The sequence below is a fragment of the Narcine bancroftii genome, chromosome 4 (assembly GCF_036971445.1).
Source record: "Narcine bancroftii isolate sNarBan1 chromosome 4, sNarBan1.hap1, whole genome shotgun sequence".
In the NCBI taxonomy this organism is placed as follows: Eukaryota; Metazoa; Chordata; class Chondrichthyes; order Torpediniformes; family Narcinidae; genus Narcine; species Narcine bancroftii.
The window spans coordinates 20,394,516-20,420,222 of NC_091472.1; the positions used below are offsets into that span (position 1 = coordinate 20,394,516).

Here is a 25,707-nt window from a genome sequence, read left to right on the forward strand (position 1 = left end):
AGTAATTAGTGTAAAGATATGTAATGTATAAATATAGCACATTTGGCAGTGATAATAAAATGCAATACTATTACTGTGGATTTTATTTAATTCCTCTATTCATTTTTTTAGTTTCGTTACTCTTTGCATTTTTCTCATTGCTTATTTTCTCCCTACTATTTATTACCAACAAACAAATGGTTAAATCTCAGTTGGAAGTTATGAAAAAAAATACTGGGGAGCCTCCATAAGCTTGAAGTACAGCATAGTTCTGCAGTACTTGTTCCACCAATCTCAGATACTCAGATTTAATTTATCAGCTTTGGCCAGCTATATTCGTTACTGGTATGGCAATTGCAAACTCAATTTTACATCCTAACACTGATAGTGGTGGAAATGGAAATTTTATTATGTTAAGTTGAATAAATTCATTTGTGTGGTCAACTGCACACTCTCCCAATTTCACGAGTACCGAAATGTTCATGCTTATTACCTATTATTGGCAAAGAACCAAAAACACATCTAAATAAACAAGAGATCTAATGAATCTAATCAAGTGCTTATCAGTCAATAATCTTAAACAAACTACCACCACTAATCACAGACATCATAAAAGTTGATTTGGGTCATTCAAATCCTTTGTCATAATAAAAATGGAATTCTCAGTTATGCATGGCCATTAAACTTTTGCAGATGTGTACTAACTTTTCTTGGTTAGTATATTAACCACTGCTGGCTAAAAGGCAATAAAGAAGCAATAAACACTCTTTGGATACCGAGGCCCTTTCAAAGTTAAGCCCACATGTGTAGCTACAAGGATACAAAACCAATTTTTTTTTTGTCATTTCCATTCCCTCACACCTCGCCCACATATCCTGCTACCACTTTCTGAATTGTTTTTTGTAACTTACAGGAAAGCTTTGTCAATAGTTGCAACAACACAGGCTCCTACCTGTTGTTGGAATTCTAATTCTCGGGAGAATTTTGCTCTGTGCTCTCTGAATTCCTTCTCCACTTCTTCTTTCTTCATTTTGACCTGATTCAGCTGATAGCTCAATTCACCAGATTTCTTAAGGTTAAATAAAAATGAAAATAATTGTTCATTCGTGAATTCCCTCATTTTCAACATGCATTATAAACTTCACATTAACAAAAAGGCCTTAGTGCCACCTAGAGGAACTTAGCAGAAGTGACCTAACTTTTACAGAACTAGGTACTAGAATTTGCACACATTGGCCCTTTTGGGATCAGTAATCAAAACATTCAGTTAAAACACCAAATTAGAATTTATTGGATCTATCAATATTCTAGGTTGACAAATGATGCATCCTCCAGGAAGCCTATTTAAAGGTGCTTTGTTAACAATTAGAAACAACTATCTTGAGGTAATTGTCATATACAGAAGTACAATGTACATACAGATATACCAAAATTGTTAACTACAGCAGCCTCAGGATCACAAGTTACACTTATAACAGTTGTATAAATTAAATCACTGTAATCTGCCAGGAAGCAGGAAAACAATTAATAAATATAAATGGTAGATGAATAAATATTCACAACACATAATATGTATAAATAAGTCAGGATTATGATGCCCTGCAGTTGTAATACTGAAGTAATTAGAAGAGAAAGAGACCTAAGATCTTGCCACTTACCCAGTGGTAAGTGAAGTTTGTTTTTTTTTTATATTTAGTTTAGTTCTGGTTGCCACGCTATAAGAAGGATGGGGTAGCAGTAGAAGTGGTGCAAAGAAATTCATCGAGAGATTTTCTGGAATGGAGGGCTACAGGTACAAGGTGAAATTGGATGGGTTGGGGTTCATTCTTTCTGGAATATAGGATGCTGAGCAGTGACTTTATAGAGGTTTGTGAACTATGAAGGTTACATAGAATAATTTTTCAGAACAGGAGAGTCTAGAAATAGGTTTAAGGTGAAAGTGAAAAAATTTGAGGGAGATCTGAGGGGTAATTCTTTCACATAGAAGGTGGTAAATACCTGCAATGACCTGCTAGAAGAGGCTGTAGAAGCAGAGACAATTCCATGTTTAAAAAGCATTTGGACAGTTAATTTGAAAGGAAAGGCATAGAAGGATACAAGGCCTAATGTAGACAATTGGGATAAGTGTAGAAATGGGCAAGGTGGACTGAAGGGGCCTGTTTCAGTGGTGTATAATTCTATGGTTATTTCAGCAAGTTGTTTGGGTCTGTCTGTGAAGCTTGAAAACTTATTGTATTAATTCTTATGACGCTGAGTTTAATGTAGGTATGTCATTTTAATAATAATTAATTTCTCATTTTTTCATACATACATAAGAAAATTGGAAACAATAATACCCAGTGGCAGTAATTGAACATAAATGTTTAAAGGAACTCGCTTTTTTTTGCTGAGTACGTTGAAGCTGATAGTGTTGTTTGAAAGTTTATCAAAAACATAACCGTGTGCAGACGTGATCTCTCACTAGCACTAGCTCTTGAGATTTTGTCACTTGAAGTATGCAGAAATATGAAAACTATTTAAGTTAACTTGACAGCATTGAATAAAATGAAACAAGTCCAAGTAGCAACACTTCTTACTGTGATAGGGATACAAGTCGTGTGACCAGTGGTGCATCATTGCTTCTGCACCCATGGTCACTGCTGCTTTAGTCAGGTCTTCTGGCAGTGGCAAATGACTGTCCCAGAGAGAGTGACCTAGGTTACATCCTGAGAGCCTGAGCAGATTAACTGGTGAATGTAGTCACAAATACCTTTAATCTCTCCCAGCAACAGGTTGTAGTTCCCACTTACTTCAAGAAGGAATCATCCCAGTTCCGAAGAAAATAATAACAATGGGCTAAAATGACTACCTCTGACATCCACCACTGTGAAGTGCTTTGATGGTTCACATCAACTTTAGCCTAGCAGCCAGCCTTGACCCACTTCACCATTACCTAATTATCAGTCTTTCCCTTGTGCAACTGTTTCTTTTCCCTTTAAAATCACAGGGATAGGTAAGTGTAGGAAAAGGATACAGAAACAAATTTAAAGGCTGAGAAGTCCTGCAGGCTGAATGTGAGAGGATAGAAATGAGGCACCAAATGGATAACAAACAGAAGGTGAAAGAAGAAAACCCCGTGGACCCGATGCCAGGCATGATGACCCTATTCATTTTTTTAAATTTTTTATTTTTCACACCATAAACCACATTAACCATGATACATACTTTTTCCTTTTCAAATATATACAGTGCCATTTTCTCCCCCCCCTCCCTCCTCCCATCCCACCCTCCCTACCCCCACCCTCCCTACCTCCCCCCTCCCGTCCATTTAAAGTACACAATCTAGGATACATTAAGCCAGTCAAACAATGTTGTCATTCAATAAAAATAAACAAAAAATTCCACTGAGTCAATTCTTTTCATTTCCTTCTCCTTTCGTTAATTTAGGTAGTGAATGTCCCCGGTAGGTTTTCGCTATTGTGTTTCATGTAAGGCTCCCATATTTGTTCAAATATTTCAATATTATTTCTTAAACTATGTTATTTTTTCTAATGGAATACATTTATTCATTTCTATATACCATTGTTATATTTTCAAATTATCTTCCGATTTCCAGGTTGACATAATACATTTTTTTGCTACGGCTAGAGCTATCTTAACAAATCTTTTTTGTGCATCCTCCAAATCAATTCCAAATTCTTTGTTTTTTATGTTACTTAGGAGGAAGATCTCTGGATTCTTTAGTATATTGTTTTCTGTAATTTTATTTAATATTTGGTTTAGATCTTCCCAAAATTTTTCTACTTTCTCACATGTCCAGATTGCATGTATTGTTGTTCCCATTTCTTTTTTACATCGAAAACATCTATCAGATACTGTTGGGTCCCATTTATTTAACATTTGAGGTGTAATGTATAGCCTGTGTATCCAGTTATATTGTATCATACGTAACCTCGTATTTATTGTATTTCTCATCGTTCCAGAACATAACTTCTCCCATGTTTCCTTTTTTATCTTTATATTTAAATCTTGTTCCCATTTTTGTTTAGTTTTACCATTTGTTTCCTCATTCTCCTTTTCTTGCAGTTTAATATACATATTTGTTATAAATCTTTTGATTATCATTGTATCTGTAATCACATATTCAAAGTTACTTCCAGAATAAGGAATGAAAAGATTCCTTGTGGGCAAGACCACCCCTATATGTACCCTAGTAGTCATAGATACCAGTAGTGTGTCTCACTAGATACGAAAAAGAAGGAGGTTTCATATTTAGCTTTAATTGAGAATTGTTGTTCATTTTGGGAAAAATAAACTTGAAAAAAGTTTGCCTCCCACCTTTGAACACTTTTGTTTGTGTATTAAGACTTTGGATGGGTGAGGAAGAAGTGATTTTAAAAAAGAAACTTGCAGCTTAATAGCTATTGGGCATTATTAACAGTTAAGAAATGGTGTTGCAATCTCAAGTTAAGCCCCTTCCCAAAGACACTGCACAGGAATTTTGGAAGCACACCAGACTTAGGCTGCAAATCAGACATTTAATGCAATGCTTACCAGAAAAAAACACTGCAAAAATGTTTAAAACAAAGAACAACTGAGAAGAGCGGTGATGACCTTGTGTCCAAATAATAGAGGGAGAGCTGAAGCACCTTTGAAACCCAGAGTGAAATACATCCAGCAGCTCTCATGATGTTCTAATCAGGCAGGCTACATTTTGAACCATTATGAACTTTTCCCTTAGTAAATTTATCTGACCTTCCATGACTGTATTAATGCTAATTCAACAGCCTTTTTTAACATCATCTCTAGATGAACTTGAAGGACCAGATTATGATTGTTTGCAATGTAATTATCTTTTGACATCTGACAGTCGCATGGATGAAACTACAACTTGGTTTATTAACTGGTCAATCTTTGTTGATGATACAGGTCTACACTGTGCAGGTTATGCCATTGTGAGAAATACAGAAATGAAGTGATAAAGATGGCTGCCTTCTAACATCCAGTTTTCCCAGCATTTGAATTGTTTGCCATTATTAGAGCCTACATGATAGGGAAAGGAATATTTATGCCCGTACTAGAACCCTTGGGAATGTTTATACAGATGCTACTGCAAATGCTGCTGTTATAAATGGTCCCTTCACCATTTATTCAGAAAGCGATAAGCTGCTTGAAGATAGAACGGTCTTGCCTGATATGGGGATGAAGCATAATAGGGGAATGCCCCTGCCCCGCTAATTTCATTAAGTTCTGTAAACAGCAGGGGGTGTGACAGAAATAGAGAAACTGAATTATGAACCACCCCTGCTGGGCAAATTTCTGTATTTAATGCAACTTTTTTTTAACCTGTGCTACTTAATTAAACAGATGCAATAATATATTTGACTAAGAAGGAATGATAGGAGTGACACATCACTAATTTGAGAAAACAGACATAAAGGCACAGAACTGTATCACCTATCAGTAAAGAAATTAAGTGCCCTGAGGGAAGGACATAAGTGCCTACCATTTGAGTGTACATAAATTGATTTTATAGAAGTACGTAGCTATAAATATGATCCTGTTATTATTAATTTACCTGAGACCTTAAAGAATAAGTTGGCTCAGCTGTCAGAAGAAACTGCATTGAATTGGATAAAGAAAGGAATTGCCATTGGCGTTATTTGAAATGTGTATAACCACGCACGGCGGTATGTTACTTTTGATTTACATGCGTCAAGTGACAAAATGGTCACCTATGTACAGCAACTGACCAAAACTCTGTCAGTCCACACTCACAGGAGCAGGAAATGCAGAGACATTTCAAGGAACCCATTGGCAGAAAACAGGTGCCCCTCCTCCAGACCGGAGATTACGTGTCTTGAAGTAAAACAATGCTTGATAATCATTGAATATACATCATGACGACCTAAACACTCAATTTGTGAGGACTCTTTAAGATCAATCATAAATTAACCTCGTGTTCCTGCAGACCATCAAAGCTAATGCAATTACTAAGTGGTGAAATTGAAAATTAACATAATCATATGATTTCTGAATGCATTGAAATGCAGCAACAGAGACAATAATCGAACAAAAAAAAATACAATCAGCCAGTTTTGTAGACAAATACTCAGTTATCAGATTATGCTGGCCAGCCAAACATGTACAGTACTTGATATTTTTGTTACTTGATTCGATGCACAGTGATACCCATATTGGTTGGCATGGAGAGAATAACTAGCTTACTGTAAATAACTCACTGCAGACATGGTGGCATCCAAATTTTAGGTAAAGGGACACCATGCCTGCAGGCCAGGAGGCCATTTTCTTTGTTTATAATTAGCGATTTTTTTTCTTTTTATTTAAAGACAATGCTGTCTTGACTTAGTTAAGATTTTGTTTTACTGTTTGACTATTAGTTTATAATTTTGTGAAGAGAATTAATTCCCTGCTATGGTCTGCCTGAGGCATTGAGTTCAGATAATGGTCCTCACTTTGTAGCCATGATAAATGAAGAATTGTTTAAGGAATTGGGAATCTTACAGCGGTTCCACTACTCCCACTAACCCCAGGCAGCAGGAACAGTGGAATGTGTGAATGAAAGATTTTTAAAAAATCTAAGCTGGTGAAATTGACTGAGGAAAATGTAGCTGAGATTGGCTAAAAAAATGGAACCTCCAGCATTGTTTAAAATGCGGATGACACCCCAGGCTAAGTCAAGGCTGGCTGCTGCAGAGAGGATCCACGGACAGCCAATATGAACATCTTGGAGGAGCAAAGCCTGCATTGCCAGTAGGGATGGATTTATTATCATTAGGCAAAAACGTAAGCAAATCTTTTTTTTTGAGAGATGCATTTACAGGTGCCACAAGCTCACCTAAAGGAGGATGATCCAACAGATCAAAATGGTGACTATCCTAACGACAAACCTGAAAATTACGTTCTGGTAAAGAATTGGGATCGGAAGAAATTGGGAACTCGTCCATTCCAGGTCCTGTTAATAACGCTGACTGCAGTACACCAAAAAGACTTTAAAAAAAAGGCCCAGCTAAGATATTAAGACTTTTATTATAACAGATTGGAAAAAAAAGACCCACCTACAACACAAGAAGTTTTATTGTTATGCTTCTTGTCGCCTTGACATTTGAACTGAATATAGGAGTCGTGCCTGAAAAGAGGAATCTTGGGGAGAAACATAAATTTTTAAAATGTTTCTTATTTATATGTTGAATGTTTATAGCTGTTGAATCTATTCCCATATTCAGCGGGAGGTATCCCTTTAAGTCCAAGCCCCTAGCCCATATAGAAAGTGATAGAATGGATTTTGAAACAGAACACATTACAGACAAGTGAAAGTGAGAATATAAATGTGGAGGACAGCAGGGTATAACATGACAACTTTCGAAACCTCACCGCCTGATATTGGTTAAAGAAAGGATATGGATTTATTTTTAATGGAACTTTTGCTACCACCATTACAGGAAACAATCTCCCCACCTTGTTTGCCATAGGGATGCTAGGACCTCAAGAGGTCCTGTGCCGAGAATGCTCAGAAGATGGATCATTTCCCGAGGAGTGACAAAGGAATTTTGTGTCGACTATCATAGTCCAAAACCCCTTGGGTCCAATGTTGGATGGGCAAGGCTCAGCCACATATCCAATGGAGAGCAGGGCTGGAGGCTGTTAATCAAGAACTGGTGGAATTTGAACTTTTCGGACGACAGCCCCAATATCCGGTGGATTACCGGTTAGCTACCTGGGTGGTGTATATGCCTTTATCAGACGTAAGTGCATAAGCAAGGTCACAGGTGAATCCTTTAATATCTCTCAGGCAATACTGGATAGCCAGGATCATTTAGACAGTTTTAGAAAGGGTCTCACGGGACAGCATGGGGGCTTTACTTGGCTAAAGTGGATATTTGAATGATCATGGGGGTCATATATCTTGCTTGCAATTGTGATACTAGCTACAGAATTGGTTGCCTTCTGTGCTGCTGTTACCAGCATGAAGGTTTGCTACACAACTATTTTGGCACAGATATCGGCCTGAGTAACTGTAAGTTATCATCAAATGATAAAAAGGGGAGAATGTAGAAGTATAGTTTATATCTCAATGCTAAAGCTTTTGCTTTTAAAATTTAGAGACAGACAAGATGGCTGACAAACATTTAGTATGTCATAAGGTGGCTGAAAACAGTTAGACACCTGCAAGTATGACCTTGTACATTCATTTCTGTGGGCCTTGCTGTTTCGTGCACCACAGAATGTCTGCACGGGTGGTCACTGTTCAAGGGTTATCAAAGTCCTCATCAGGCAATATGCGGCGGATGTCTTCTGGCATATGCTCTAAAAACAACTGCTTGAAAACCAAGCAAGGCCTATGGCCGTCTGCCAGTGCCAATATGTCATTCATTAACTCCGAAGGGTTGCAGTGCCCCAGGCCATCGATTATGGAGGAGCTGTGCAGCTCGTAAATCTGGAGAAGGAGGGCTTTTAGGGCTTTGTATTTGCTGAGACCTGGTGGGTATTTGACTGGTCGTGTCCTGGTCGAGGACGATTACCACATGATAGTACTTATTGGCATCCACTTCTATCTTGCAAATGTGGAACTGCACCTCAGCCTGCCTGAACCAAACTTCAGGTTGAAGGGTCCAAAAGACAGACAGTTTGAGCAAAACCGCTGGATTGTCCATGTTGGGTCCAAAATCCATTTGGGCCCATCAGGGTCACCAATGTAGCAACTGTGTCACAGTGTGAAATGAAGAACAAGAAAATGACAAACTTCTTCCATCAGTAAAAGTCATTTACTCAAACAGAAACACATAGCTTTTTAAAATCTCACGGGTTCCAAATGACGTCATCGCATTGAGATGTCATGATGTCACTTGGAACCCTCTGAGCTGGTCCAATTAAGCCTCTGGTGAGCCACTACAATGTGCACATTTTTCATTTTGGAGTGAAACCAAGTGCTGCAATAAAACAAGGTTATTGAGCAAACGTCTTGCTTTATGCTTTTGTCATTAGGGAGATTCATTTTGTCAGAGTCTGAACACTATTCTTAAGTTATAACTATATCACAGCTGGCAAATGTTTGCTAGCAGCTCCACAGCAAATTGATGGCAAATCATCCTCATAGATCACCTGATTTCATATTGCAGCACGGAAGTCAGAGGTGAGTGAAGCCCACCTGAACTCTTCCTCTCTGGCTCTGCCACTAGATTCAAGGCAGTTGGGGATTTTATGAGCATTTGGTTCATACCTTGATTACGGGCTCAAGCCCAAAAATTTAGTTATCTTTGCTATACAAAGTAGACCTGCTGAGTTTCTGCAGCATTGTGCTTTTACTTAAGATATGAGCAGCTGCATGCCATGACTAAAAACACATGATTTATTTGTTAATCAGGGAAGTCTGCAAACATTGTCATTGTAGTTTAATGCACCAACGTGCTGGAGAAACTGAACAGGTCACACTGTGTTGGAAGCAAAGGTATATAACCAATGTTTTGGGCCTGAAGCCTTCATCGAGGTATAAAGGGATATTTTGACAAAGGGCTCAGACCCAAAACATTGGGTATATATATATATATATATGTATCCTTGCTTCCTATGCATGCTGCATGACCTGCTGAATTTTTCCAATACTTTTGTTTTACTTTATTGCCAAATTATTCATTAGTCTTTATCCTGAAGATGATACAACATTTCAGTTTGTTCTTAAAGTGGTATAAATAATAGGATCTATTTCATTATAAGAGACTTTTAAAAGTAATTCCAAAGGTCTTTGAGAGCAAAAGTTGTCAAAAGGCTTTCACAATAATTCAGGAGTAGGGGCATAGGATCTGCTTGACAAAACTAGTAACAGATCCTGTTCTGCTCAGACACACAATCTTTCAAAGGCAGTGAAGACAACAGCTCAATGGATTCCACAAGGACTGCAATGTGTAGCCTTGGAGGAGCACAACGAAAGAGTGCAGGTAGTTGAGCAAATTTAGCGCAATCCAGCCACCATCTTAAAACCCGTTTTAATCAACTCTGCAGAAATAGCAAGTATTCTAGTGCATCTATGAAGACAGCTTATTCTCCAAGGCAAGCGGACGACACAAGAATCAATCTTTAGTCGGAAAGTTCTCAAAATGCCGCTTTCGTGTTTCCATATGCAATGAACTCCTCATCAGACTGACATTCTCGAGTGATCCACTGCAAATTGCAAAACTGCTAGCACTTAACCTTGCTGAAGTGGACTTGGCAGCCTGAGTAGTGTAAGGCAGAACACTCCCAGCACATCAGCTCACACCATCCATGACAACCATCAAGTATATATTTATACTAATCTAATCTTCTGACATTTGATTTGTAGTCTGATAAGCCATGGCAATTTAAGTGCTTGCCTAGATACCAATAGCTTCACCACCCCCTCAAGCAGTGCATTCCTGATTCCATCAGCCCTCTTGGTGGAAAATGTCTTCCTCAGATCACCTCTAACCCTCCTAACTCCTCATTCTGAACTAGGCCTTCTGTGTTTAGACACTTCTATCAAAGAGAAAAAGCTATCCATATCCTCCGTATTCACACCTCCCAATTATACACATCTCAGCAATTGCTTAAAGTCATACTGATTTCTTTTTCAATATTTTAATTGAATTTTATATAATAGTACATACATAATACATACATTCATAAAGGAATGATGAATGAAACTAATACAAACTGTATTAGGGGGAGACAAGCACAATATGTCAGAGAAAAAAATATTTTTCTTATGCAACAGGGTTATTCATAGGTAAATTGAAAACAAAGAAAAATATTAGAAAAAAAAATATAATTAACTAATTTAAACCCCAAACCATTCCTACGTTGCATGGTAATTTAGAAAAAAAACTGCCAGTAAAAATAAAGAGAAACGGATAATCACAAAAAACCTGATTATGAGGCTGTGAAGATCATTCAAAAAAGAACCCCAATGATTGGGAAAGTTTAAATTCGAGCCACTTGTGGAACATCTTATTTTCTCCAAGGTTAAATATGACATTATATCATATCACCATTAATTATGAGTGGGCAATACAGTATCTTTTGTTATGGGCCCAGAGGCAATTCTTATACTGTGCACAGAATTTAACATTTATAAATTTCACCAGGCTTTGGTGCTTGAAAGGTAAATGGTTACCGCTCAGGAAGGTTCTTGTCAGTTTTCAGAGAGAGATTTGTTGCTTGTTGGAAACCCACAACTGATTCCTTCAGATCAGCCACTTTAGTGTCTTGCCGAAGAAACTTGTCCCATCGGGGTTTTCCAGATGATAACCTCTTTTTTTCAGGTCACCATAGAGTTCCTTTTGTTTCCCTTATTTCAAGTGAAACATTATGCAGCCAGTCCTCTCCTCTTGTATGGACCGCAAGGGCTTTGGCCAGGCTAAACTAAGAACTCAGAACCTGCCTTCAAAATGGGGTTTTTCCACAAGTTTTGAAATGTTTATATGTGACCTACACTAAAAAAACCTGCCACAATTTATCGCCTTTTGAAATATATCTATACACAATACAAAATATAACATAATCCGTCACACTTTCTATCTGATCAAAATAACTCGTCCTGCAATAAGAGAGGGACAGGTTAAATACATGACATTGAAATGAAGACAATTTCACTATCTTCTGTTTGACCGTCCCAACTGTGGTGAATCTCTGCTAAGCTGTCTGTCTTCCCTTCAGCAAGCCTTGCTCTACTAACATTGGCTGTGCATAATCTCTACTAGTAAAGGCAATCCCCTTGGTATAACTGTGTCTGCACCCGTTGTCTTTCATTATTGTACCGTTAGTTTCTGCTAATAAAAGTCATGATTAATGTTTGACCACATTGTCTTTGTCTACTTCATCAACTGGCACTTCACCAATTAAGGCCACAAATGGGTCTGGTGTAAGGTTAACATTAATAATTATTAAGTACGAAAAATCTCTTCCCAATACTTGGCAAGAGTCAAACAAGACTAATGCCTCTTTTACGTGTTCCCAGGAAGATTACGCGCCAGCAATCACGGCTAGGGGAGTTCAGCTGGCACGTTTAGGTGGCCACGGAGTGGACACCTTTCTGGCACTTGAACGTGCCAGCTGACTGATAGCCGTCTAGCAGTGAAAACCGCCTACTCAGGACAGTGGCCTAGTCCCGCCCACGCTGCCTTGAGGTCATTTACAGCACATCAAGGCAAGCCTGACAAACAAATCAGACATGACTTGACTCCCGCTGCCGGTCTCCCCCCCACCCTCGCCCTCCCGACTCGTGCTGTCAGTCTCTCCCCCCCCCAGCCCGCCCGCCCGACTCGCTCTGCCAGTTCCTCCCCCTCGCTCGCCCGAATCACTATTTGAACCAAGAGTCGATGGCTGATGATGTCACCGCAACATCATCAGCCCACCCCCCCCCCCCCCCCACCCCCTGGCAGCCCGGCTGCTTTCAGCTGCAACAGACGATACTCCAAGCAGGATATTATACCTCCTGGAAAAGGATTGGGTGAGTAGAGACCTCCTGGCCGGCTTCTCCCGTTTCAGGTGGCCACAATACAGCCGCACAGGAGTATAATGTGCGCCTTTACAGTCAGGTATTGTGGCCACCTGAAAGTGCCTTTTAACACATGAATTAATGATCCATCCTCATTCTTACATCTGAAACAGAAAGAGCCAATATTAGGATAAATACTAACTAATTTAACTTTAGGCACAAAGAGAAGATGTATTAACCAAGTTAAAAAATAGAATCCCTGGAATGATCAGAAATAGAAATATGGAGGTCCTGCTCCCCTTGCCTTTTTAATCTTATCCACTGAAACTTGTCTTGATTTTAGCAGAACATAAATATACAACAGCTATTAAACCTTTTCTGAGATGGTTGAAGATTGTAAATTGATAACAGGAACCAGTGAGAATTTTGATGACTGAAAATGAAGAAAGCTTATAATTGGCAAATATCAAACAAGTGAGTGTTTGGTAAATTAAATTTAAAAGAAAGTTGCTCAAATGTAACAAGATTATCATCAATAAATAAATCATAAAAACATTTAATACCTAATCTGGACCCTTCCTGAAAACCAGAATCCATAAAAGAAAGTTGCAAAACGTAATTCAATAAAATAGGACTGAAAAGAGCCCAAATGTTTTCTAAACTGAAAAAGTCATACTAATTTCATGCCATTTCTAATGTCATAATACAATATGAGACAGAGGTGCACCAAAGAAGAGGTACAAGGACTGCCTAAAGAAATCTCTTGGTGCCTGCCACATTGACCACTGCCAGTGGGCTGATATCGCCTCCAACCGTGCATCTTGGCGCCTCACAGTTCGGCGGGCAGCAACCTCCTTTGAAGAAGACCGCAGAGCCCACCTCACTGACAAAAGACAAAGGAGGAAAAACCCAACAGCCAACCCCAACCCACCAATTGCGCCTGCCTGTCCCGCATCGGACTTGTCAGTCACCAACGAGCCTGCAGCAGACGTGGACATACCCCTCCATAAATCTTCGTCCATGAAGCCAAGCCAAAGAAAGAAAAGAAGAGAAAGAATACAATAGAAATGACATTCTTTCAACAACAGAGCAAAATTGATTATCAATGAATGATATAATTATAATTCCGTGGGAGTCATGGGGAAGAGGAGTGAGAAAAAGTGCTCTCAGCAGACCAAAGGACCTGAACAACTTGGTGAAGATCAGTAAAGATCAGGGTCGAGGGTGGGGGGGAGGGGGAATGCATATTCTTTGAGCAAGGAAGCTAAAGAGACCCTCCAGGGCCACAGCCCCTGGAAAGAGGTCTACAGAAAGGTGGCAGACATATGTAACTCTTCACAAGTTCTGTTTATAGATATCCATATTTTGGAGGAGAGTAATTCAGGCCGCCAATATCCACTCCGCAATTTTCTCACAGTAAAAGCATTGTTGATAAAAATAATCCCTTCCCTTTTTGGAAGTTTGAGTAGGTTTCTAAATGCATCTCAGTAAGCAGCAACTTGCATGATGAGGCAAAATGTGCTATTTGTAGCCTGACATGAAGTGAGGAACAATGACCTTAATGCCATGACAAAAAATGCTGCTTTGTGTAACTACTTTAAGTAGCATGGTTCCATAACTATATACAATGGAGGAAACATACCCTAAATATTCGAGTAAAATGCAAAAAAAAATTTCCCCCCTTTCCCCTCAAAAATAGGGGGCGGGGGGGGGGGGTTCACATTATACACGAGAGTAATTATTTTAAAAAATTATGCAGCTCGCGACTCAGGCCAGAGAGGTGGCAGCGCGACTCGGGCAGTCGGGCAGGAGAGGGGAGGTCAGCAGTGCAACTAGGGCAGCCGGCTGGGCAGGTGGGCGAGCAATAGTCGGCAGCACAACTCGGGTGGCCGGGTGGATGAGCGGTAGTCGGCAGCGTAACTCGGGCGGCCACCAGGGCAAGCGGTAGACGGCAGTGCGACTCGGGCGGCCGGGTGGGTGAGCGGTAGATGCCAGTCCAACTCAGGCGGGTGAGGGGAGGGGGGCTCGTATTATATATGGAGCTAAAATTTTTCCCTTAAAAATGGAACGCATTATACACAAATATTTACGGTCATTATCAAGTATGTATTTGGTTATTAGATCATTTAGGGCGTGAGTTTAAATTACTTAAACGATCTAAGTTTGAACTTTTATTAACTGATGGGGTTAAAAAAGGTTTTATTTCAGAAATGTATGATGTTTTGCATCAGAAGATGACTAAATCTGATTTATATATAACTAAAAATAAATGGGAGAATGATTTATCTATTCCAATATCTCAAGAAGAGTAGATGACAATGTGTGAGGATGGTATAACTAAATTAATTAATGTGAGATATAGCTTAGTTCATTATAATTTTTAACATCAATTGCATTTAACTCCCGAGAAGTTAAAAAGATATGGTTTTAGTTCTTCAGATGTACATTTTAGATGTGGAAAAAAAATGGGTACTTTTTTACATTCAGTTTGGCTTTGTGAAAAGGTGAAACCTTTTTGGTATAGGATGATGGAGTTTTTGGAAGGTTTATTCAAATTTAAATTTACACTTGATCCATTATTATTTTTATTGGGTTTGGGTTTAAAACTAGACAAATTTCAAATGGCATTTATTTGGTTAGCTCTATCAGTTGCTAGGAAATGTATAGCGATTACATGGAAGAATGAAATTGAATTAAATATTCAAATATGGCATACTAAATTAAGATTTTGTATTCCTTTGGAAATGATAACTTATAATTTGAGTTATAATTATTCTTTCTTTGTTAAAATGTGGAATCCGTATTTGAAATGTGTGGGTTTGGAAATATAATGGTTTTTGTTAGATGGGATTGGTATCATCTGCGGCATCAAACTATTAATAAATATATTAACTATTAATAAATAATTTTAGCTCCATTTTTAAATATTTTTTGGGGGTGTAGTTATTGGGGGGGAGGTTGGGAGGGAGGGAAGGGGAGGGGGTTTGTAGGGAGAAAATCCTGTATTGTTATATTTTACTCTTTATTTGTATCTTACTTTTTGCGCAATAAATAAAGTTTTAAAAAAATAAGTAGCATGGTTCCAGAAAAATGGGATTAGTAAAACTTACTTGTTCTGTCAGTAAGGAAGGACAAACATTTTCAGACCAATGGTCAGGGTTTTACAGCACAGAAACAGGCTCTTTGTTCCAACATCCACGCTAACCAAGTTACCAGCACAAGCTCATTCCATTTGCCAGTGCTTGGCCCATAGCCCTCAAAATCTTTCTTCATTCTTTTTTGCAATATTACAATTGAATCTACCTCTACCATTTCCTCTGGCAGCTTGTTCAATATATCCACCACCCTCTGTGCTCTAAAAGTTCCCCCTCAGACCCTATTTAAATATTTCCCCTCTCACCTTAAATATCCTAACAAGTCTGAAAATTACACTTGAGCACATTTGGGTTATTGCAAACTGTTGACTATTTGGAAGTTTGGAAATTTGGCAATTGATGGTAATGGAGATGTGGGAAAATGATCAGCATGAATATGCTAGGCTGAAAGGGCAATTTGTGTTCTGCAGGATTCTATGACAATAAAAAAGTGTCACAACTTTGCCATCAGTTTTTAAGATACCCAAAAATGAGCACAGTTTTGAGTGGCTACACAACTGCACCATACCTTATAATAGTGTAAAGTACTTTCAAAACAGAATTAATGTATCAAAAGATTGATCTGTCTGTTTTCCTCTGCACCAATTTGATTACCTCAAGTAAAATGCTGTTTTTATTAAGCAATCTAACATTTAAGATATTATTTATTATTATAATTAAAGTCCAACGAAATGTGATATGTTAATACTAAATTTTGTAAATTCAAAGTTTTTTCTCCCCAAGGCTTCACAGATTTGAAGGATCTTAATGCCCATACAAAGACACACCAGCTTATGGTGTCTGTACTATTGCCAATTCTTTGGAAGAGCTACCCAATTAGCTCACTTCACTCCTCTTTCTCCAGGGCCCTTCACATTTTCCCTTTCAATTATTTATTCATGTCTCACTTGGAATTTTTTGTCAAATCCACTTCCAAGAGTCAGTGTTCAGCATCTGCCAGAAGGTCCTACACACATAGAAGTCCACAGCTTAACGTAGTTTAAAAAGTTGAATACGAGTTATCACCAAGCAATTCTAAAACAATTAACTTTACACTTTTTAAAAAAGTTACGTGATGTGGAGAAATACAAGCATTACCAAGGCAGTCTAGATTTCCAAATTTTTTCACTTTTTCCAACCAGGTATGTCATTTCTCTCAAGCTTTCAAGATCAAACTGGAAAGGAGAATGTAGAAAAACAAAACATTGAAAGAATGAATTATGTGTTGAATCTTTTAATGTGAAATAAATAAAGGTTGATCAAATGAATAAAAATGGGACTATGTTCAAAACTGAAATCAAGGATGTGCTCATAAAACTGCAAAGAGAGAAAGGGAAGGACATCTAAAATTAAATTAAAAAGCAGGAAATAGTATATTAGAAATCAAGAACAAAACAGCTCAATGAACAATTTGAAAAAAAGCCTCATGTTGTAAATGGTAACAAATTTTATTTTTAGGGATACCAGGACAGCCAATATATACTACTAAGCCACAATCACGTCACATTTAGGCAAAGTTAAAAAGTGTCAGTTTTCTGCGGATGTGGAAAGTCTGTAAAATGCAGAGAACAAAAGGGAAAGAAAGATCCACTATCTACAGTACTTTCTCAAGCTAATGGTTGTTCAATACAAGGCTCTTGATCAAGTTACTCGCACAGTCAACAGGTGAAATAGTAGAAAACTAATCAATAGTGCTGGAGTAGGCCAATTGGCCCTTCGAGCCAGCCCTTTCAATAACCAATCCCAGCTTTATCCCCATAACCCTTAACTTCCCTGAACACAAGAGCCTTACTCAACTCTCTCTTAATTTATCCAATGAATCTTCCCCCACTACCCTCGGTGGCAATGTATTCCACAGACCCACAACTCTCTGGGTAAAAAAAATTCTCCTAATTTCTGTCTTAAATGGCCTTCCCTGTATTCTTAAACTATGCCCTCTAGTCCTAGTCTCGCCCATCATTGGGAACATTTCACCCTGTCAAGCCCTTTGATAACCCTAAATACCTCAATCATGTCTCCCCTCATCCTTCTAAACTCCATCGGATATAGTCCAAGTCTTTCTAACCTATCTGCATATGACAATCCTGCCATCCCGGCAGGTTAACCTTGTAAACCTGTGCTGCACTCCCTCTATAGCAAGTATGTCCTTTCTAAATATGGGGACCAGAACTGGACGCAATACTCCAGGTGAGGTCTTACCAGGCCCCTGTACAACTGCAGGAGGGCTTCTCTACTCCTATACTCCAATCCCCTCTTTATGAAAGCCAACATACCGTTCGCCTTCTTCACCGCTTGCTGAACCTGCATGTTAGTTTTCAATGACTGGTGAACAAGTAGGCCTAGATCCCTTTGCATTACCCCACTCCCCAGCTTAACTCCATTTAAATAATATTCTGCTCTCGTTTCTGCCTCCAAAATGGACAACCTCGCATTTATTCACATTAAACTTTATCTGCCATCTTTCCGCCCACTCCCCTAAACTATCAAAGTCCCCTTGCAATTTCCTGACATCCTCCTCACTCTTTACACTACCATCCAGTTTAGTGTCATCTGCGAATTTGCATATGTTGTTATATATCCCCTCATCCAAATTATTTACATAAATGATAAACAACTAAGGGCCCAACACTGACCCCTGATGGATCCCACTCATCATATCCTGCCATCCAGAAAATGACCCGTTATCCCTACCCTTTGTTTCCTATTTCTCAACCAATTATCTATCCATGACAGCATCCTACCCCCGATACCATGCTCCTTGATTTTGCAAACTAGCCTTCTGTGTGGACTTTATTGAAGGCTTTCTGAAAGTCCAAGTGCACCACATCCTCTGGCTCTCCCGAGTCTACCCTCCTTGTTACGTCCTCGGAAAATTCCAGGAGATTAATCAAGCAAGATTTTCCTTTAAGGAACCCATGCTGACTAGCGGCTAGACTGTTATTCCTTCCTAAGTGTTCTGCTATTTCTCCTTTAATGATGGATTCCAATATCTTCCCCACCACCGACGTCAGGCTGACTGGTCTATAATTTCCCATATTCTCTCTCCCTCCCTTCTTAAAAAGTGGTACAACATCAGCCACTCTCCAGTCTGCAGGCACTTCCCCCAAATCTAAAGAACTTTGGAAAATGTCAACCAGTGCTTCCACAATTTCCAGAGCAACCTCTCTAAGTTCCCTGGGATGCAGCCCATCAGGCCCAGGGGACTTATCAGACCTCAGTTCTAACAATTTGCTCACAACCACCTGCTTCTGGATCTAAATATCCATCAAATTCTCTGTTTCCTTCAGTAATTTCACCAAGTCTCTAGATACTGCTTGACCCCTACCCCTATTCTGATCATAACCTATCTCCTCCTTAGTGAAAACAGATGCAAAGTAATTGTTAAATTCCTCAGCCATCTCCATGTCCCCATTGATAATTTCATCTTTCTCCGTTTTCAAGGGCCCAATTTTGGCCCTAACCAATTTCTTCCTTTAAACATATCTAAAGAAGCTTTTGCCATCCCATTTTATATTACTTGCTAATTTGCCCTCGTACTTCATTTTCCCTTCCTGAATGTTTTTCTTTGTTTCTCTCTGTTGGTTTTTAAAGGCCTCCCAATCCTCTAACCTCCCACTCTGCTTTGCCATCTTAATACATTTCTTTTAGACCTGATACTGTACTTGATCTCCTTTGTCAGCCACGGCTGTCATTTGCTCTTCGTAGAGCCTTTCCTTCTCTTTGGGATGAATCTATTCTGAATCCTGTGAAAAAAATGTCTAGAAATACCTGCCATTTTTGCCCAGTTGTCCTCCCAGCTAGAATGTCCTTCCATTTTATTTGTATAGTCACCCTTATTTAGCTATAGCACTAATGTTTCTGACTTCCTTCTCTTCTCCCTTTCCATTTGCAGATAAAAAGTAATCATATTATGGTCACTATTACCTCATGGCACCCCTACCGCAAGGTCCCTTATTAATTCCACATTGTTGCACAGTATCAAGTCCAGAATCGATTTCCCCCTGGTAGGTTCCATCACAAGCTGCTCCAAGAATGTATCTTGGAGACATTCAATAAACTCATTCTCTAGCTTTCCCACACCTACTTGATTTTCCCAGTCCACTTGCAAGTTGCAAGTTTGACATGCCATTTTTAATTCTTTATTTATACTGATTCCCACATCAGAGCCACTGTTTGGAGGTCTGTATATAACCCCCATTATGGTTCTTTTGCCTTTGCAATTTCTCAACTCCATCCAAACAGACTCTACTCCACCTGATTCAATGTCTTTCCTTTCCGTCGCCTGAATTTCATTCTTCACCAACAGAGCCACTCCACCTCCTCTACCAAACTTGCTGTCTTTTCGATAGGACGTATATCCTGGAACATTAATTTCCCAATCCTGTCCCTCCATTACTCCGATAACATCATAACCTCCAATGTCCATTTGAGCCTCAAGCTCATCCATTTTATTCCTTATACTCCGTGCACTCATATGCAATACCTTGAAACTGTACCACCCTGCTCTCTCCAATTTGCTGCCTGACACCCTCTCTGAAACTCTCCTATCCCTCTTTGCTCCCTCCAGATTTGAGATTTCACCGACTATTGGAACTACCCCATGTTCTCCTTACTATCCATTTCCCTATCAGTCTGGTTCCCCTCCCCCTGCCAATTCAGTTTAAAACATATCCAACAGCATTATTTAAACCTTGTTGCAAGTATATTTGCCCCCTTTGGATTTAGGTGTAACCCATCCTTCCAGTAGAGGTCATGTCTCCCCCCAATGATCCATGAAACCAAAACCTTGCACCCTGCCCCAATCCTCCAACCATACATTTAACTTTCTGATTTTTTCATTTTTGCCCCTTCCCGCATGCAGCACAGGTAGCAACCCTGAGATTATGACCTTGGAGGTCCTGCTTTTTAATCTCCATCCTAGCTCATGGTACTCCCTCTTCAGGATCTCCTCTCTTAATTTGTCAATGTCATTGATACCCACGTCGTCCAGGACATCCGGCTGCTAGCACGTTCCTTTCAGATACCATGAACTCTGTCCGAGATATCCCGCACTCTGGCATCCATTCTCATTTGGATTTTACATCTCTTCTTCATTGCTATTTCTAATAGTTCAGATGGTTACAAATAAAACTGCTTTAAATTTTACAAAAAAAAAATAAGCACATGGGTGGGCGCAATAGGTTATACAGGTTATACCCGACTTACAACCATAACTGGGATCGAAGCATCAGTCATATCTCGGAGAGAATGCAAGTCAGAACTTGTCCATGCACATGGAGGTCTGAAGTCTTAAAGCAAACTTTTTAATCAAAATTTTTTTCATCATAGATTTTTGTTGTATTTGACAAACTATATCAGAGATACTGGGCATGTAAGAGTCAAAATGTGCGTACTTACCTTATTATTCGGCGTCCTGGGGTCCATATGCTGGACACAGCCATCCTGTGTGCATAAGTTAGTTTTTGGTTGGCGCATGAGCAGTGGGTTCATGTAATGGAGTTTGGTTGGTGCATGTGCGGTGGGTTCACTTGGAGTTTGGTTGGCGCACATGTGGTGGGTTCATGCATTAGAGTTCAGTTGGCACATGCACAAGTGTTAAGTGCCTTGATGATAATGAATTTGCATCCTTAACTCATGCACAAGCTCCAACTGAATACCAATATGCAAAACCACCAACCGAACTCCAATATGTGACACTACGCACATGCAGACACCGAACTCCAATACGCGAACCCACCATGCTTGCACACAAGAATCAAGATTACCGTGCACAGCCTATGGACCCCAGGACACCAAATATCAAGGTAAGTATGCACATTTTGGCTCTTACATGCCCTACATCCCTGTTATAGTTTGTTAAATACAACATAAACCGTGTAAATGTTATATGTTTTCTTGTATTAAAAAAAATTTGCTTGTACTTGTGGATGGACGCAAGTCGAGTAGGTTGTAAGTCAGGGAGTACCTGTATTTAAACAGAACAGTATAATGTTATTTATTGAAATTAATTATTTTATGATGCAGAAGTATATATAGATAGCATCAGATTTTAAGAGTGGAATTATAATAGCACTTCCAGATTGAAGCAATGTGCATGAACATGAAAGAAATTAAGAGGCAAGCTAAACCTCCTCATTGGACTACAGACAGTACGAATTGGAAACAACGTCTCCTCCTCACTGACAATTAACACAGGCCCACCTCAAGTATACATACTTAGCCCACTACTCCACTTAGTGTGGCTTAGCACAATTCAAATTCTGTCTACCAATTTGCCGATGACACCAGTTGTCGTCAGAATCACAGGCGGCAATGAGTAAGCGTATTTGAGGAAGATAGATCAGCTAGTTGCGTGGTGTCACAACAACCTTGCACTCAATGTTAGCAAAACTAAGGAGCTGATTGTGGATTTCAGGAGGGGAAAATCAAAAGAACACCAACTTGTCCTCATTAAGGGGTCAGCAGTGGAAAGGGTTCAGAAAAACTTCAAATTCAACATCGCTCAAGATCTGTCCTACAGCCGCTTTGACGATGCAATCACAAAGAAGGCTCACCTGCAGCTATACTTCATGAAGATTTTGAGGAACGTCCTGTTTGAATGCATCATTTAGTCGCTGCAAAGCATCAGTCTGGAAGTCAATATAGTGGATCAGCCAAGAAGATCACTGGGATCTCCCTTAAAGAGGGCTCAAAGAATTATTGAGGACCTTTTCCATCCAGCAGACAAGATCTTTGACCCATTACCATCAAGGAGGAGGTACAGGAGCATCAAAATCAGAATTACTAGGCTGGGAAATAGCTTCTTCCTGCAGGTTATGAGATTGATGGACAGTATCCTGTAACCAAGTAAATAATCCCAAAATATTTGTACATTTATTTTAAATTATATCTTTATTTGTGATTATTATGTACCGTGTAGTGTGTGTATGTGTATGTGTGTGTCCACAGAAACACTGCTTCACTGGGTTGCGCATGTCCAGTCAAATGATGATATTCATGAGTTGGTAAGTTTTGACCAGAGTCATAGGGGAAACAAAAAGTTTAAAATATTTACATCTACTTGACCAGTTCATGCAGTACAGAAATGTGTAGAATTATAGGAGAAAATAATAACAATTTAGCAGTATCTGCATTGCTCATTGATTGTATTTCAACTCCATCTTCTCAATAAGAACCAATAATGTTACCACCAAGCATGGTTGGAATTTAACACATATATTCATTCTTGTACATAAAAAAAATCTCAGCGACTAGTACAGCTTTGGCCTGTCGACTGAACGTTGTTCTCTAATGGTATCTGGGGTACATCCACTCCGACGTGATGAAACAGTTTATGGCTTAAAATAGAAGATACTCAGAGGTTTAACTGGGGATTTTGTAAAGTAAATGGAAATTGTGTACAGAAATAAAACAAATAACTTCACTATGAACAAAGACAATTTTGCTTGTATTAATTTTTAACTGTTTGTATTAGATTTTAAATATGGTCAAAATCAGGTGCACCCATTATGTTACAGAGAGAACGACCGGTATGCAATCATGAAAAAGCATCATAGTTACATAGCTCAGCCATGTCTGTGCACTGCAGGAGGAAAGCAGGTTACATTTACATACTCATGGATGAGGGAATACGACTTCCCAGCCTTTATCAGACAGGTCCAAGTTTTCTTTCTAAAAAGAGATAATTGGCTCAATTTTCTTTTAGATTCAGACAGTGTTAACTTGCCAGAGTTTTTAAGTAAAGGGCAAATTAAAAAGTGGCAATTGCATTTATGCCAGAAGAAAGTAAGATGAAGGGAGATGCAACTTGGAGCCTTTTCTTGTACCAATGCCATCATTCACAGGGAGCTTTACGAATTTATTCTGGCAAAGATGCTGGAGCAGCCTATAGGCAACATGATACCCATCAATCATCATAATCCTTTCCTGCACACCAAATCCTCACAAAATAGATTATACGGAACGAGATTTCCTTAATACGTGCAGTAATCTTTGAATTTCAAATGATAATGCACCTAACCCTTGCCACAGAGGGGAGCCTTTCAGATCACCCATTTGAAACAGATCCAATTGCCAATGGTCTTGTACAACATAGCCCAATGTGAAGACTTCAAGTTTCTTCCAGATGCACATGCTCACAGTAAGGGTATGCAAATTTCATCTACGAATGAATCTGTCAATGAGGCAATGAATGCAAATATAACCATCTGTCAAATGTGGACTGGAAAACGTTGAGGATAGATGAGATGAGAGTTCATTGTCATACATGCAAGTACAATGTAGGGATGCAATGGAATTTTTGCTTGTTGCAGTTCACAACTACATAAAATACAATAAAAAGTATAAATAAAGTTACCACACTAGACAAAAAAGATAATAAAAGGATAGATAAATATTTAGTTGTAGGGCAAAAAATAATTTACAATTTGGTTCTAATATGTGAAGGTTGAATAAACTAGGGTGGATTCGGAGGAGAGGTTTAATTTTCAGAGACCAATTTGAGAACAAATGGGAAGGATCTACAGATATGTATTCGAGGAGCTGTGACCAGCAGAGTTATGGAAGTAATTATGAAGTTAGGATTAGGGGGATAGTTTTCTTCCCCAATTGACTTGGACAGAGGGCTCCTCTGCTTGATAAATTTTCTGGACTTAGTGAGTATACGAATTAATGAGCTGATACAACAGGAATATAAAAATTACAATATCACAATGGAAAAAAATTTAGAAAAAAATGTTCAGCAATAAATTCAGAAAGGTAATTCAATGTGCTGGAAGGGATGGAATAAAGCACTTGGCACAATATAGAGACTGAACTGAAGACATCAGCTTGTGGCTTCACTTTCAACCATGGTCTTTAAGCAGTCTGTCTGTCCACTTTGAGCTTTTGATTTTGCCAGTCAGGAATGTCAAAAAGTAATTTTGGTTCTAATTCAGTATTAATGAATTGAGGGGAGTGATATGTGCTTGAATTTTCTTGCACATGTAGAAAGAAAACGTCTGCTCCTTTCTGGATTGTCTGAAAAGTATATATAAAAAATATTTTTGCATGAGATGGTGGCAGTAGTTTATTAAAGGTTAAGACACCAGAGACCTTGAGGAACAGCAAGTGTACACAGTCCTCATTAATTCATGGATTTTGGTTTCTCTAAAATATATACAAAAGCAAAATATGCAGATGCTGGAAATCTGAAATAAATGATCAAAATCTAGGAGTATTCAAAGGGTCGTCTGTGGAGAGAGAAATTGTGTTGAGCACTCGTGCCAATTTGTATCCTCTGTAAAATGTCACAAACTGACCAAAATCCAGTTTAAAGAGAAGTACAGGTGGAAACAAGTGCTAAAAGGACGTGTAGTTCACAACTGGATCAAGCTAAACTGAATGCGCCTGCTGACACCTTACTGTATGGCAATCAGAGAAGGGTATCAGCCCTGAAAGGGCACACATCACATGGCGGCCAGACAGCAGAAGGAGTGAGAATTTGCAAAAGAAGGAACTCCCAGATTCCATGAAAGGAAAATTATTCAAAGAGTGCTGCCTAGTGCAGGAAAAGCAAGAGAACCAGCAGTCACAGCAGAAGAACCTGGCAGGAGGCGGCTGTAGCAGATAGGAACGAGCTTCCCCTCAGCATGAAGCAGTGACACTGAACATTTCATTACCCCACAAGCTAAATCAAATTGTGATCCATACTACTATAAATACTTCTTGCACATCACTTTAAACATAGAATTGTGCAACACAGGGGCAGGCCCTTCGGACCATCATATCTGCATCAAACAATACAAATCTACTTCTACATCTGCATGCACAAGGTTCATCTCTTTGTATTTCCTGACTGTTCAGGTGTCTGTCTCAATGCCTCTTAAAGACTGATATCATCTTTGCTTCTACCATCTCACCCAACAAACCAAGGCTTTTATTAACTAGAAGACTGGAGCATATCACATGTAGATCGACCAGTCCAGAATGACCTGGTCTGGCTAGGAGCAACCCTTTAAGACCTGCCAGTAGGCATGGCTACACACTCAGCCAATCACAGTCATCCTACACTCCCTCTGTACATATACATATTTATTATAGAATCTGTACTATCACACTAGCCATCTACCACTCTCTGTAAAACAAACTTGCCTTGCATAATAC

The 25,707-nt window shown here is 39.1% G+C and overlaps 1 protein-coding gene across 4 annotated transcripts in view; it reads right to left on the reverse strand.

Annotated features, from left to right (window-relative positions):
- Positions 1-25,707, reverse strand: part of sdccag8 (SHH signaling and ciliogenesis regulator sdccag8) — a 497,941-nt gene that overhangs the window by 346,272 nt on the left and 125,962 nt on the right. For 3 of the 4 annotated variants that reach the window (XM_069930903.1, XM_069930905.1, XM_069930902.1), the window contains one exon: positions 932-1,048. The exons of the other annotated variant lie outside the window; for it this stretch is intronic. In XM_069930903.1, the coding sequence (XP_069787004.1) occupies positions 932-1,048 (117 nt within the window). The remainder of the gene's footprint in view (positions 1-931; positions 1,049-25,707) is intronic. 4 annotated transcript variants of the gene reach the window in all.